The 16,549-nt window shown below is 27.6% G+C and overlaps 1 protein-coding gene across 11 annotated transcripts in view; it reads right to left on the bottom strand.

Moving 5' to 3' along the window:
• pyd (zonula occludens-like protein polychaetoid) overlaps positions 1–16,549 on the bottom strand; it is a 399,371-nt gene that overhangs the window by 209,975 nt on the left and 172,847 nt on the right. For all 11 annotated transcript variants that reach the window (XR_012411495.1, XM_073974388.1, XM_073974404.1 and 8 more), the window contains exon 2: positions 14,040–14,115. Coding sequence is in view for 10 of the 11 variants with exons in the window: in XM_073974388.1 (XP_073830489.1) it covers positions 14,040–14,115 (76 nt within the window). In the remaining variant the exon portion in view is untranslated. The remainder of the gene's footprint in view (positions 1–14,039; positions 14,116–16,549) is intronic.

Below are 16,549 nucleotides of genomic sequence, written 5' to 3'. Positions count from 1 at the left end.
GCCTGGCTGAATAGAGGTTTCCATAGGAAAACTTCAATTCAGCCTGGCTGAATAGAGGTTTCCATAGGAAAACTTCAATTCAGCCTGGCTGAATAGAGGTTTCCATAGGAAAACTTCAATTCAGCCTGGCTGAATAGAGGTTTCCATAGGAAAACTTCAATTCAGCCTGGCTGAATAGAGGTTTCCATAGGAAAACTTCAATTCAGCCTGGCTGAATACAGGTTTCCATAGGTAAACTTCAATTCAGCCTGGCTGAATAGAGGTTTCCATAGGTAAACTTCAATTCAGCCTGGTTGAATAGAGGTTTTCATAGGTAAACTTCAATTCAGCCTGGCTGAATAGAGGTTTCCATAGGTAAACTTCAATTCAGCCCGGCTGAATAGAGTTTTCCATAGGTAAACTTCAATTCAGCCTGGCTGAATAGAGTTTTCCATAGGTAAACTTCAATTCAGCCTGGCTGAATAGAGGTTTCCATAGGTAAACTTCAATTCAGCCTGGCTGAATAGAGGTTTCCATAGGTAAACTACAATTCAGCCCGGCTGAATAGAGGTTTCCATAGGTAAACTACAATTCAGCCCGGCTGAATAGAGGTTTCCATAGGTAAACTTCAATTCAGCCTGGCTGAATAGAGGTTTCCATAGGTAAACTTCGATTCAGCCTGGCTGAATAGAGGTTTCCATAGGTAAACTTCGATTCAGCCTGGCTGAATAGAGGTTTCCATAGGTAAACTTCGATTCAGCCTGGCTGAATAGAGGTTTCCATAGGTAAACTTCGATTCAGCCTGGCTGAATAGAGGTTTCCATAGGTAAACTTCGATTCAGCCTGGCTGAATAGAGGTTTCCATAGGTAAACTTCGATTCAGCCTGGCTGAATAGAGGTTTCCATAGGTAAACTTCGATTCAGCCTGGCTGAATAGAGGTTTCCATAGGTAAACTTCGATTCAGCCTGGCTGAATAGAAGTTTCAATAGGTAAACTTCAATTCAGCCTGGCTGAATAGAGTTTGCCATAGGTAAACTTCAATTCAGCCTGGCTGAATAGAGTTTGCCATAGGTAAACTTCAATTCAGCCTGGCTGAATAGAGTTTGCCATAGGTAAACTTCAATTCAGCCTGGCTGAATAGAGGTTTCCATAGGTAAACTTCAATTCAGCCTGGCTGAATATTGGTTTTCATAGGTAAACTTCAATTCAGCCTGGCTGAATAGAGGTTTCCATAGGTAAACTTCAATTCAGCCTGGCTGAATATTGGTTTTCATAAGTAAACTTCAATTCAGCCTGGCTGAATAGTGATTTCCATGGGGAATTTTCAATTCAGCCTGGCTGAATAAGGTTTTCTATGGGAAAACTTCAATTCAGTCTGGCTGAATAAGGGTTTTTATGGGAAAAATTTCTTCCAACCTGGCTGAATAAGTTAATCTTGTAATGAAACATTTATTTAAATTGGGTGGGGTCTCTTAAAAATGTCTATAATTGCATTAATGTGGCCTTCGGTGACTTTTTACCTTAATCAACTTAATATTTCTTGATTGATTTTAATATCTTGAAAATTATCACGATTTTTTCTCGCACGATTCATTTGATTTTTTTCTTTCGCAAAACTTTAACAATTTACCAACTCCGCTTTCAAACAGTAGCTAGAGAGTTAATAGCCATCAGCAAACAGTAGCATTTAATTGGTTGTCTGTGGCGAGGAAAAGAATACAGGGAGAGATGGAGAGGGAGAAAATGGATCAATCTGTGATTGCAAATACTAAAAGATCACGACATATTTTACGTTTAATTTTTATGATTATGAATGCATATCAAAGCAATTCAAAATTTAAAATGTTGCAAATTTAAAATCGATCAGTAATTATGGCATAATTTGTTGCTCTGGGATAATAGATCGCAAGTAGAAGCATTGGCGAAAGTAAAGCGAAAGTTTAACTGAGGCAGTTGCGGGTAATTACTTTGTTAATCATCCTATGAAAAGAAAGTGTTTGAAGTGAGGGTAATTATATTAAGATAAAATTGATAAAAATTGAAAAGATTTTTTTAAATACGAACTTTGAATTCGGATGAACTGAAAAACATTTGCTGACCACTAGATTCAGCTTAAGGTTTTAATAAATACCTATTCAGATTAGTCTTGAACGGCATCCCCCAATGTAAAATTTAACTACCTACATAAAATGTATCAATTTCAAATCCAAAATGATTTCAAACTAAATTAAAGATCACTGTCAAAGAGCAGCTGCTTGCATAAAAGCCGCCAAAAGACGAAGATGAAAAGGAAACCCAAAAAAGGTAATTTCATAAAACATCTGTTCCTAACCCATCACACCTTTTGTATGAGTCATCACAACTTGACATTAGTGTGCCTTTCAACCCATTCGCCGTATCATGGACTGGCTGGTGGTTGGTGTCGGTGTCCCCTTGGCACACAGTTGGTTACATTTCAAATTGGCAACTCGTGCCAAGCCGGTTGGTTGGTGGCTGGTTACAAAGCAGAATATCTCAACACACAAAAAGTAATTTTTAAGTTTTATATCTTATTGTCTGTCTGGTTCTTTAAACTTTTCAGATCGTCTAGCTGCCATGACAATAAAAATTAACTAATTTGTTATGCTACACTGGTTTCACTTCATGTTCATTATTCTTTATTGTTGTTGTTGTTGTTGAAGTTCTGTTTTTTATTTACGGATGATTCTTTTCTGTTGAAGTTCTCCATCTGTTTGAGTAGTTTATTCAGGTACTAAGTTTATGTGTCAATTTCATTGTGTGTGTGTGCCATTTTAAATTCCTGGTTTGTCTTCAAAATGCTTGATTTATGGTAGGAAATGTGACAATGAACTTTTGAGATCTTTAAAAGTTTTGGGATTGAGACTGAATTCAAACTTTCATGTGGAATCTTTTACACAGCCAGACTGAATAAAGAATATCCATTAGTAACCCTTATTGAGACAAGCTGACAGAATTGAAGTTTAACCTCTATTCAGCCAGGCTGAATTGAAGTTTACCTATGGAAACCTCTATTCAGCCAGGCTGAATTGAAGTTTACGTATGGAAACCTCTATTCAGCCAGGCTGAATTGAAGTTTGCCTATGGAAACCTCTATTCAGCCAGGCTGAATTGAAGTTTGCCTATGGAAACCTCTATTCAGCCAGGCTGAATTGAAGTTTGCCTATGGAAACGTCTATTCAGCCAGGCTGAATTGAAGTTTGCCTATGGAAACGTCTATTCAGCCAGGCTGAATTGAAGTTTTCCTTTGGAAACCTCTATTCAGCCAGGCTGAACTCATGTTTTCCTATGGAAACCTCTATTCAGCCAGGCTGAACTGAAGTTTTCCTATGGAAACCTCTATTCAGCCAGGCTGAATTGATGTTTACCTATGGAAACCTCTATTCAGCCATGCTGAATTGAAGCTTACCTGTGGAAACCTCTATTCAGCCAAATTGAATTGAAGTTTACCTATGGAAACCTTTATTCAGCCAGGCTGAATTGAAGTTCGCCTATGGAAACCTCTATTCAGCCAGGCTGAATTGAAGTTTTCCTATGGAAACCTCTATTCAGCCAGGCTGAATTGAAGTTTACCTATGGAAACCTCTATTCAGCCAGGCTGAATTGAAGTTTACGTATGGAAACCTCTATTCAGCCAGGCTAATTGCAAACTTTACTATGGAAATTGCTTCGTTTTAAAATTTAATTTAAAGAGTGTCGGCAAATTTGGGTTGCTGGTGAATGTGTGTAATTTTTTTTTCCTTTCTTTCTCTTTTTGTTGGTTGCTATTATCCGAACAAAAGAAAAATTCATAATGTAACATAAACAAGCAAACAAAACAGAACGAACGTACACATGTGTACGTGCCATTCTAATTCCCTGTAGGCACGAATGGGAACATGGTACAATGAACGGTAAATGTTAACGTCTCCACATTGGTATATCGATAACATAAAAATGTAGGTGGTCTGTCTCTTGGCTTGACGAATGGTCGTCTGTCTGTCCTTCTGGCCATAATAGCACCATGTGTGTGTGTGTGAGTAGGAGAAGGTGTTTGTTTCAGCTTTTTAGAGGTTTCTTTTACTTAAATTTTCATAGGAATGACCCATTTCTTTCAGTGATTTGTTGCTAGTTTTTTGCCCACTCTCTACCTCTCCTTCATTTTTTATTATTGCAATGTAGAAATTGGAGTAGAGTACTGGTATTGAGTGAAGCATGAAAACGGCATAGAAAAAATAAATAATTGTCTAAAGGTAATTAGTTTTGCGTTCGTTGTTATTTGAAACCTCCAAACACGTATGCTGCGCTGTTGCATACGGAGGCTTTGTAAAACAAAAGACTTAAGAGCCAAACTGGTTTCTTTCATAAATCTATTCTTTAAAGTGTAATTCATACGTGAGTTCGTATGTGTGTGTCTTTTTTATCAATGGATATATAAATGTGTGAGAGTGTGTCTGTGTGTGTTTCTTATTACTATAAGCTTGAAATATCAGCTCTACATAGCTGTCCATTTTAATCGAATTGTAATTAGGCGTGAGTAATGCGATACTCCAACTAGATTCAGCTCGTTCAATCTTGCCAGAGAGAGCCAAAACCAACAGAGTTGCCATGGTAATAATATTTTTTTATGAAAATAAAAATATAAAAAAATATATAAAAAATATTTTTTTCATAAAAAATAAAAAAAAAATATTTTTATACAAAAATATAATAAAATATATGAAAATATTTTTTTATGAAAAATAAAAAAATATTTTTTATATAAAAAAAATATTTGTTATATAAAAAAATAAAAACTTATTTTTTATAAAAAAAATAAAAACTTATTTTTTATAAAAAAATAAAAACTTATTTTTGATAAAAAAATAAAAAAAAAATATTTTTATTACAAAATAAAAAACTTTTTTTTATTTAAAAATAAAAAAAATATTTTTTATTACAAAATAAAAAAAAAATTATTTATAAAAAAAATAAAAATATTTTTAATAAAAAAATAACAAATATTTTTTATCAAAAAAATAAAAAATATTTTTAAAAAAAAATAATTTTTTTTTATTTTTAATTTTCATGTTGTCCCCTTCCCTGGATCTAAGTGTTATACCTTTGTGATCCCAAAACTGCGCCTGACCACAAAAACAAAATGAATTTGCAATCACAATTTGTTATATTCCTCTGAAATTACCGCCTAATGACAGCGACTAACACCACCAAGACACCAACAAATCCAATGGCTGACCAACGAAAAACCACAGACTGCTTGATATTAGATTCAAACATTTAGTTTGGTCCATCAAAACCACTACTGCTGCTGTGTGATGCAAAAAAACATCCACCACATCTGCCACTCAAACTGTAACAACAACAGACACTTTGGCGTTGACCAAACCCAGTTTGATATAATTTTTTGTTAAGCAAATATGTTCAGAATACAACAAATTATGCAGCAATTTTATAATTGTTTTATTACTAACGGTGGTCATGGAGGAACATGACTTTATGGACTAAAATATTTAAGGCAAGAGCATTATTGGGTGCATTACACTTAACCGACAACAGCTAATTTGGTGTTCAACAAACATGTTTTGATGCAATTTGTAGCTTGTAATTATGTCTGTTTGGCCCAAAATTGACTTAGTATCATGAGATGAAAATAATTCAGCCATGCTGAATCATGTTAATCTTATTCAGACAGACTGAATTAAGGTTTACCAATCCAACATCCCGTTTAGCCAACCAAACTGAGTAAAACTTCTAAACTTTCTCATGCATAGAAAAACTCGAAATCTCTTCACTCATAATATCCCTCTCACAAACAAAAGATTTAAAACACACAAAAAATCGTGGATTTAAAAAAAATATTTTTTCAAAAAGCGTGGATTTAAAAAAAAAAATTCAGAAAGCGTGGATTTAAAAAAAAAAATTGTTCAGGAATTGCAGATTTTTTTAATAAATGTTTGTTCAGAAATCGTGGGTTTTTTTTTAAAAAACAAAAGACTTAAGAAACAGAGAAAACGTGGATTTTTTAAAAAATATTTTTACTTTTTTTTAAAAAAAATTTTTCTTTTTTTAAAAATATTTTTTATAAAAATCGCATATCGTCTTCTTTTTAAATATTTTTTCTCAAATCGTGGATTTTTTAAAAAATATTTTTTCACAAATCGTGGGTTTTTAACAAGTCGTGGTTTATTTAAAAATTATTTTTAACAAATCGTGGTTTATTTAAAAATGATTTTTAACAAATCGTGGTTTATTTCAAAATTATTTTTAACAAATTGTGGTTTATTTCAAAATTATTTTTAACAAATCGTGGTTTATTTAAAAATGATTTTTAACAAATCGTGGTTTATTTCAAAATTATTTTTAACAAATTGTGGTTTATTTCAAAATTATTTTTAACAAATCGTGGTTTATTTAAAAATGATTTTTAACAAATCGTGGTTTATTTCAAAATTATTTTTAACAAATTGTGGTTTATTTCAAAATTATTTTTAACAAATCGTGGTTTATATAAAAATTATTTTTAACAAATCTTGGTTTATTTAAAAATTATTTTTAAAAAATCGTTTATTTGAAAATATTTTTTCAAAAATCGTGGTTTATTTAACAAATATTTTTTCAAAAATCGTGGTTTATTTAACAAATATTTTTTTACAAATAGTGAATTTAAAAAAAGAAATGTTTTTTTTTAAAAATCGTGGATTTTTCTAAAAATATTTTTTACAAATCGTTGATTTTTTAAAAAATAAATTTTTAACAATTATTGTTATTTTTTAAATTATTTTTGACAAATAGTGGATTTTTAAAACAATTATTTAAAAAAAAAATATTTTTTCACAAGTCGTGTTTTGTATGAAAAAAAATATTTTTTCACAAACCGTCGATTTTTTCAAAAACATTTCTTCACAAATCTTGGATTGTTTTAAAAATATTTTTTTTCACATATCGTGGATTTTTTTAATAATTTTTCACAAATCGTTGATTTTTTAAAAAATATTTTTTCACAAATCGTGGATTTTTTAAAAACTATTTTTTTTAAATATTTTTTCAAAATCGTGGATTTTTTAAATTTTTTTCACAAATCGTGTATATTTTAATAATTGTTCACAAATCGTGGATTTATTTAAAATTTTTTTATACAAATCGTGGATTTATTTAATAATATTTTTATACAAATCGTGAATTTTCTAAAAAATATTTTTTCACAAATCGTGGATTTTCTAAAAAATATTTTTTCACAAATCGTGGATTTTTTAAAAAAATATTTTTTCACAAATCGTGGATTTTTTAAAAAAATATTTTTTCACAAATCGTGGATTTTTTAAAAACTATTTTTTTTAAATATTTTTTCAAAATCGTGGATTTTTTAAATTTTTTTCACAAATCGTGTATATTTTAATAATTGTTCACAAATCGTGGATTTATTTAAAATTTTTTTATACAAATCGTGGATTTATTTAATAATATTTTTATACAAATCGTGAATTTTCTAAAAAATATTTTTTCACAAATCGTGGATTTTCTAAAAAATATTTTTTCACAAATCGTGGATTTTTTAAAAAAATATTTTTTCACAAATCGTGGATTTTTTAAAAAAATATTTTTTCACAAATCGTGGATTTTTTAAAAAAATATTTTTTCACAAATCGTGGATTTTTTAAAAAAATATTTTTTCACAAATCGTGGATTTTTTTAAAAAATATTTTTTCACAAATCGTGGATTTTTAAAAAAATATTTTTTCACAAATCGTGGATTTTTTAAAAAAATATTTTTTCACAAATCGTGGATTTTTTTAAAAAATATTTTTTCACAAATCGTGGATTTTTAAAAAAATATTTTTTCACAAATCGTGGATTTTTTAAAAAAATGTTTTTTCAAATATTTTTTCGCAAATCGTGGATTTTTTCAAAAAAATATTTTTTCACAAATCGTGGATTTTCTAAAAAACATATCGTGATTTATTTAAAAATTATTTTTAAAAAATCTTGGTTTATTAGATTATTTTTAACAAATCGTGGTTTATTTAAAATATTTTTTACAAATCGTGAATTTTTTTAAAAAAAAGTATTTTTTAAATATGGTGGATTTTTCTAAAAATATTTTTTACAAATTGTGGATTTTTTAAAAAATAATTTTTTACAAATAGTGAGTTTTTAATAAAATATTTTTTTTACAAAAATAGATTTTTTAAAAAATATCTTTTTACAACTAGTGGATTAAAAAAATTTTTTTACAAATAGTGAATATTTTAAAATTTATTTTATTACAAATCGTGGATTTTTAAAAAAATATTTTTTTACAAATCGTGGATTTTTAAAAAAAATATTTTTTTACAAATCGTGGATTTTTTAAAAAATATTTTTTCCTAAGGTAAGGTGTTTTAAAAATATTTTTCCGCAAATTTAGGATTTTCTAAAAATATTTTTTTTTTTAACAAATCGTGGAAAAATAAAAGAGAAAGAAGGAAAAAAAATTACCAACATTCACTAGAAACCCAGACACTCTTCAAATTAAATATTAATAAGAAGAACCAATATCCATAGGAAAACGTTCCTCCAGCCTATGAGAATTAAGATTTCCAGAGGAAAACGTTCATTCAGCTTGGCTGAATAAAAGTTTCCGTAGGAAATCTTTGATTCAGCCCGACTGAATAAAAGTTTCAACAGGAAATTTTTAAAGGTTTTGTAAATGAAGCTTCTCCTATAAAAAATCTCTTTTCTCACATCTCTCTCACAAACAAAAGACTTAAGACGCAAACATCGACTCTCCACAAATAATAATAAAATAACTTTGAATAGCATAACAAATTGCAAATGACATCAAACACATAAAAATTAAACAAAACAAAAATAACCAAACTGTTAAGAAGTATTTATTACGACTCTGAGAAGTCATAATAATACATAATTTCTTAAAAAAAAAGACCGAAATTAAAATAACAAAAGATTATTTTATGGAATCTCAAACACAAAAAGAAAACAACCATAAAAATATGGTCAATATAAATCAACAGTTTTTATGCAAAAAGGCTATTATCCATGCTTTATTATTGAGGCGATTGCAGTAACAAAACGTCATTGGCATATTTTGTTAAGGGGTGCTAAATATGCAGAAAACGTTTTGCTACTACCAATCAAAATTAAATTTAAAAAACAGAAACAAACCAAAAAAGTGGTTGCAAAAAATTATGGGTGTGAAGAAAATATTTAGTCAAGAAAACAAAAGACTTAAGACACAAACAGTTTATGCGCCCATTACCAGACTTTATTTTTTTCCTTATTTCGATGTTTCGAAATTGATTGGTTTGATAATGTTGCTTTGTTGCATTACTCCTATTTTTGTTTGAAATAAACTCCCATTGGTTTTGAAATTTTGTATACAGACAGAGTATATGGTATAATAAAAATAATTAATAACAAAATTTGTTAAGGAGATTGCAACAAAACTGTATTTTTCTTGCATTCGGTAGTAAACTGGGTACTCCACTACTGTGTGCCATATTTTTCGTGAATCATATAATTATTGCAAATTATGTGAAGAAAACCAAATTCAAAACAATGGAAATATTGATGTTTAAGGGGGCCAAAATCTAGCTTCAAAGAGCATACCTTTGCCAGAAATTTTAATCTTATTTTAATATTTATTTTGTCTTTTCAATATTCTTCAAACTAAACTATTTAATTAACTATGATTATCATTAGCTGATGATCACAGACAAACAAACCCCCTCTCGTCAGCTAATAACACAGGTTACACCTGTTTGATTAAATGGCAATGTGAAGAAACCAAAAATCAAAACAAAGATGAAACATAAAGGCAATTAATTTGAAAATGATATGTTTCATTGGAAGCTTCAGTTCAGTTTTTAAAATTCGTGGAAAGCAAAATCTGAAAAAATTATACAAAAAGCACAACATGAAGAAGCCGCGATGATGCTACTCAAATACTGCAACCAATAACCAGTTTTGTAAAGAAGCTGCCAAAGCTTACAACCGAAACATGAAAAAACCCTAAGGCGCTACACCTAAGTGAAAGCGATATCATCAGTAGGTTAAAAAAGTAGAAGCTGGGGCTAGTTGACAGATCATCTCCAAATAAAACAACAAATATTGTCAACAAAATCAATGGCCCCTTTTTATTAATAAAAAAAGAAAATAAAACCACATTTCGACTTTGAGTCCCATCGCTACTTTATAAGCAGCAGTTTAATGTGAGTGAGCTTGATTATTTATTTAAATTCAATTCACTTTTGATTTGTATTTAGTTTTTTTCTTCGATTTGAAAATAACTTAAGCAATCGAAAGCGTGTTGGGTTAAATGCCAGGTGAATTTATTTAAAGTAACCAAAAAAATACTGAAGAATCTTCACCATCTAATTTGCATTTTGCTTGTAATGCTCACAAATAAAAAGCCAAAAAGGCTTTTTCTTAATAGCCATCGATATCAATCGTGATCATATTTTTTGTTTATAGAAATCATGAAGTCAAAGAAAAAAGTGAAATTTGATAGTAAATAGTAAACATATTTTTGGATTTAAAAAAAATATTTTTTTTGTCACAAATCGTGGATGTATTTTAAAATATTTTTTCACAAATCGTGGATTTTTTTAAAATAAAATTTTTCAAAATCGTCAATTTTTTAAAAAATATTTTTTATATTTTTATTTTTATTTAAAAATATTTTTTCACAAATCGTGGATTTATTTAAAAATATTTTTATACAAATCGTGGATTTCTTTAAAAATATTTTTATACAAATCGTGGATTTATTTAAAAATATTTTTATACAAATCGTGGATTTATTTAAAAATATTTTTATACAAATCGTGGATTTTTTAAAAAATATTTTTATACAAATCGTGGATTTATTTAAAAATATTTTTATACAAATCGTGGATTTTTTAAAAAATATTTGTTCACAAATCTTGGATTTATTAAAAAATATTTTTCACAAATCGTGGATGTATTTAAAAATATTTTTTCACAAATCTTGGATTTATTTAAAAATATTTTTATACAAATCGTGGATTTATTTAAAAATATTTTTATACAAATCGTGGATTTATTTAAAAATATTTTTATACAAATCGTGGATTTATTTAAAAATATTTTTATACATATCGTGGATTTATTTAAAAATATTTTTATACAAATCGTGGATTTATTTAAAAATATTTTTATACAAATCGTGGATTTATTTAAAAATATTTTTTTTCACAAATCATGAATTTATTTAAAAATATTTTTTTCACAAATCATGGATTTATTTAAAAATATTTTTTTCACAAATCATGGATTTATTTAAAAATATTTTTTTCACAAATCATGGATTTATTTAAAAATATTTTTTTCACAAATCATGGATTTATTTAAAAATATTTTTTTCACAAATCATGGATTTATTTAAAAATATTTTTTTCACAAATCATGGATTTATTTAAAAATATTTTTTTCACAAATCGAGGATTTTTAAAAAAAATTATCCATGATTTGTGAAAGACAAAGTTTTAAAAAATTCAAGATTTGTGAAAAAATAATTTTAAAAAATTCAAGATATGTGAAAAAATAACTTTTAAAAAATTTACGATAACGAAAAAATATTTTAAACAAAATATTTGAAAAAATAATTTTTAACAAAATTTACGATTTGTGAAACAATAATTTTTAAAAAATTCACGATTTGTGGAAAAATTATTTTTAAAAAATTCACAATTTGTGAAAAATTAATGTTTAAAAAATTCACTATTTGTGAAAAAATAAATTTTAAAAAATTCACGATTTGAGAAAAATTAAATTAAAAAAATTAAAATTAAAGTTTCTTGTTGAAAAACAAGAAACAATGGAAGTGATGAAGATCTGTGGCGAGATCTGAAACTATAGTCTTCCCTGCCTTACTTACCCCTTGGTAAACATCGCCAATTTTTCCCACTTATAAATTAAAGTGTTTTAATAAAATATTAAAACAACCTCATAGTCGTTGTTAAGTCGTTGTTAAGCCTGACTATTTTGAAACACAAAATATTTTTTTTTAAATTTTTAAAATAAAAAAATCAAGATTTGGAAAAAATAGTCTTTAAAAAAATTACGATTCGTGAAAAATTAATTTTTAAAAAATTCAAGATTTCTGAAAAATTACTTTTTAATAATTCGCGATTTGTGAAAAAATGATTTTTAAAAAATTCATGATTTGTGAAAAACAAATAATTTAAAAAATTCACGATCTCTAAAAATATAAATTTTAAAAAAGTCACGATTTTTTCCACAAATTATGGATTCGTTTTAAAAATACTTTTTTCACAAATAGTGGATTTTTTAAAAAAAGTGTTCACAAATCGTGAAATATAAAAAAATTCATGATTAGTGAAAAAATAATTTTTAAAAAATTCAAGATTTGTGAAAAAATTAATTTAAAAAAAAAAAATCAAGATCTGTGGAAATATAAATTTTAAAAAATTCACGACTTGTGAAAATATAATTTTCAAAAAATTCACGACTTGTAAAAAATATTTTTTTTTTTAATTGACCATTTGTGAAAAAATAATTTTTTTAAAATTTACATTATGTGAAAAATTAATTTTTAAAAAATTCATTATTTCTAAAAATTACTTTTTAAAAATTCACGATTTGTGAAAAAAATTTAAAAAAATAAATAAATACAAAGATGTAAAATTCTGCAGTCCAACAATAAAAAAACGCCAACAACAATAATAGGCATCAGCACGGCCTTGTTGATCAATGCGTAATGCAAAAACAAAACTTTCTCGTTGTTTTACCCCCGCTTATTGAAGCAACAATCCTATGTTCGTATTCTTTGCAAAGCAAAGACGACATAAAAACAGTGGTGGATATAAAATTCTTTAGTTCGACTCAAATTGTAGGGTAATCAGCTTTAGGGCCATATAGCAAATTTCTCATTTTGTTTAATTTGCTGGATGGGCTTATTGACCTGTTTATCCATACAGAGTCGGCGGAAAAAAGGGAACTGATGAAGTTGTTTGGTGACAACTGAAACTATAGTATTCCCTACCCTCCGCCCGCAACTAATCAATTTCATATCCACTGTAAAACATTTTGTTGTTATTCAAATACTTGAATACAACAAAATATGGACTAAAGCTGAAATAAATACAAAGATGTAAAATTCTGCAGTCCAACAATAAAAAACGCCAACAAAAATCACGATCTGTAAAAATATAAATTTTAAAAAATTCACGATTTTTCCACAAATCGTAAATTCTTTTTAAAAATATTTTTTCACAAATCGTGGAATTTAAAAAAAAAATTCAAAAATTGTGGTTTTTAAAAAAAAATCAAAAACCGTGGATTTTTTAAATTTTTGTTTTTCACAAATCGTGAATTTTTAAAAACAAATTTTTCACAAATCGTGGATTTTTTAGATTTTTTTAATCGTGGATTAAAAAAAATTAACGCATATCGTATCTTTTTAACTATTCGTGAAATATAAAACAATTCACGATTACTGAAAAAATAATTTTTTAAAAAATTCACGATTTGTGAAAAAAATAATTTTTTAAAAAAATCACGATCTGTGAATAATATTTTTAAAAAATCGAATATTTGTTAAAAATATATTTTTTTAGAAAAATCAACGATTTGTGAAGAAATATATTTTTAAAAATCCAATATTTGTGAAAAAAATATTTTTTTAAAAATCGACGATTTGTGAAAAAATATTTTTTTAAAAAATTCAGGATTTGTGAAAAAATATTTTTTAAAAAATTAAACGGTTTGTGAAAAAAGATTTCTTTTTAAATCCACGATTTGTAAAAAAAAAGATTTTTTTTAAATCAACGATTTGTGAAAAAATATTTTTTAAAATCCACGATTTGTAAAAAAAGATTTTTTAAAAAAGTCCAAGATTTGTGAAAAAAATATTTTTTTAAGAAATCCACGATTTGTAAAAAAATGTTTTTTAAAAATCCTTTATGAATATATACTTGCTAAAGGTTATTGATCTGTACTTGATGCGAATGAACTTGTTCCTAGTTCTTATTATTTAAATACAATGTATATAAGTTTCTTAACAACAACCATGGCTACTTACTTGTCTATGTATTCAATGGTATCGATTTCTTTTTGCAATTTATCTTCGTTGATTTTTTCCTCATCGAAGGTGCCATCTGAAAAAAAAGAATAAAAATACAAATATTAAAAAATACCTTCATTTCAATTGTAAGGCATTTACAAAAAATATTCCCCTCTGTAACAAAATATGTTTTAATTTGCAACTCTTTCCCCCACCTTGAACTTTTTTTATTATTAAATTAGTCCCATTTTAAGGTCTTTAGGTTTATGTTTTCATGCTTGCATTTAATGCTAAATGCAGCGTTTTATTTCTGCTTTTGTCTTTCGTTTTCTATGCTTATTTTTTGCAACATTTCTCACGCATTCATCTTGTTTTGTTACGGTTGAGTTAATGGGAAAGTTCAGAAGCTCATTGTTTGCCAATCTCCAGTGCAAAAAAAAAACGAAGAATGAAGACCTTAACTTAACCACTATTTATAAGATGAGTAGTTTAAACTATACGCCATTGCAACAGTCAGTCGCTAGTAGTAGTCTATGGAACTAAATGAGCAACAAGTTTATGATAATGACATGGCAAAACATGAATTAAAATTATTTGAAAACTAAAGTAAAAGGGAGAACATTAAAGGGGTTGGATAGATGGTATGACTTGAAATACATAAATAAATAATGGTTTGAAAGAAAAGGCTCGACTATAAAAAGGTTTTCATATATAAAGTGACAGATAATGCAAAGAAGACATTTATGTACTTGGGAATGTCATTGCAAAAGCGGAGATGAAAAGTGAAACATTTAATGTAACAGAAAATGAAAGTTTAATTTATGTGAAAATTTAATAAAAAATATTACTTTTACTTGTATTGTTTTATATTAGCTTTAATAAATAAATAACAATAAACTAACATCGAATACGTGAAATAAAAATTCCAAACTTGTCTTCAATCGACTTCAAACTTCTTCTGGTACATTTCAAACTTCTAATTATTTTGATATAAAACCTAACCCAAAACAAATCTTTATAAATTATTTATTATATTTTTTCTTGCTACTCAAGCAACCAGATAAACCAGAGTCAATAACATTTTCGTGGTACATCTGCAGGTAATTTATCATATCAAGCCATGTTAGCTTAATTCATTAACAAAAATCCAAAATACCAAGAAACCAAAAAAAAAAACAACTGAAACAAGATGCCAAAAGTTAATGCAGTAGTTGAAAGCTTTGAAAGAATTAAATTTATTATACAAAAACCAAAAAACCACACAATAAGTAACGCTTCCAATGATGATGATTATCATCATCGTCATTATCCACCGAATAACCCCCACCCGCAGACAATAAAACACTTGAAGCAACATTTTAGACATGTTTATAAAAGCAAAAGAAGAAGAATCTCCTACAACTTCTAACAATAAATGATAGCCAAGATTATTCACATGTTCAAGTTATGGTTGTTGTTTTTTTTTTTTTTTTTTTGCAAAGAGATTTAAATTGTTTAAAACTGAAAAAAATTGTTTTATTTGAGATTTGAAGTATTAAGATTCTTTGTCAAGGTTAACAATGCTGGTATTGTGGTTCAATGTTGTAAAGCAACAACTAACGAAATATTGAGTAAATATTGAAACATTTGGATTTTTGTAGACAAAAGGTACGACAATCCGAATGGCTGTAAATTGAAAGCATTTTTTCTATTCTCTACTACAATGAAAAAAAGATTTCTATGACAGCACTCCATTTGAAGAATAATCAATGCCATTAATAAAAAATAAATAAAATAAATATTCGAGGAGGTGTATAAAAATAAAGCTTTGATTATCCGCTTATGCCGGATGTAAGAAAAAAATTAGAAGCTTAAGTGCAAATAAATATTTGCACATCTGAGAAGAGAGAAGAAGACAGTTGGAATGTTTATGAAAACCTCTGAGAAGGATGAATTTACTTTCAATTTCGTTTAAAGAAGATTTTTGAGCACTAATTTGGTAACTAAAACCCTCAAATGAATTCTGATTACTTTGATTTGCAACAAATGGAGTTCTGACAACTTTAGAATTGATAAAAAAAACTACAATGAATCAACTCAGTTGATACCAAACTTTTTCAGTAGAATGTACACTGCTTCCAAATGGTTGCGGGTTGTAACAAACTTGCAATGTTAGTATCAAACTTCAATTTCGATGATACAAAACTGCCACTATGATAACAAACATTGTGTAGATGTATCTGTTGAGTTAGATTGGGATAGAACTTCACAACAGTGGTTAAATTACATGAAACTATTACCAACACCATATACTATCAGAGGATAGCATCAAATTGTCCGACTATGTCAAACAAAATTTACTAACAAATGATTTCTCTTGGATTCTGACAACTCCCTTTGGCTTTCTTAAAACATTTTGAACATTCTCCCGGCTGTCAAATAGACTATCTAGACATTCAGCCTCACTGGGAATTGAATTGCTTCTATTCGTCTCTTCAGCCAACTCACTAGCAGCCTCAGTTAAAATCGAAAACCTCCAAATTGTTTTT

The sequence above is a fragment of the Musca autumnalis genome, unplaced genomic scaffold (genome assembly GCF_047663935.1).
Source record: "Musca autumnalis isolate F117 unplaced genomic scaffold, ASM4766393v1 scaffold_1, whole genome shotgun sequence".
NCBI classification, from domain to species: Eukaryota; Metazoa; Arthropoda; class Insecta; order Diptera; family Muscidae; genus Musca; species Musca autumnalis.
This window is presented reverse-complemented; position numbering and strand designations above follow the sequence as displayed.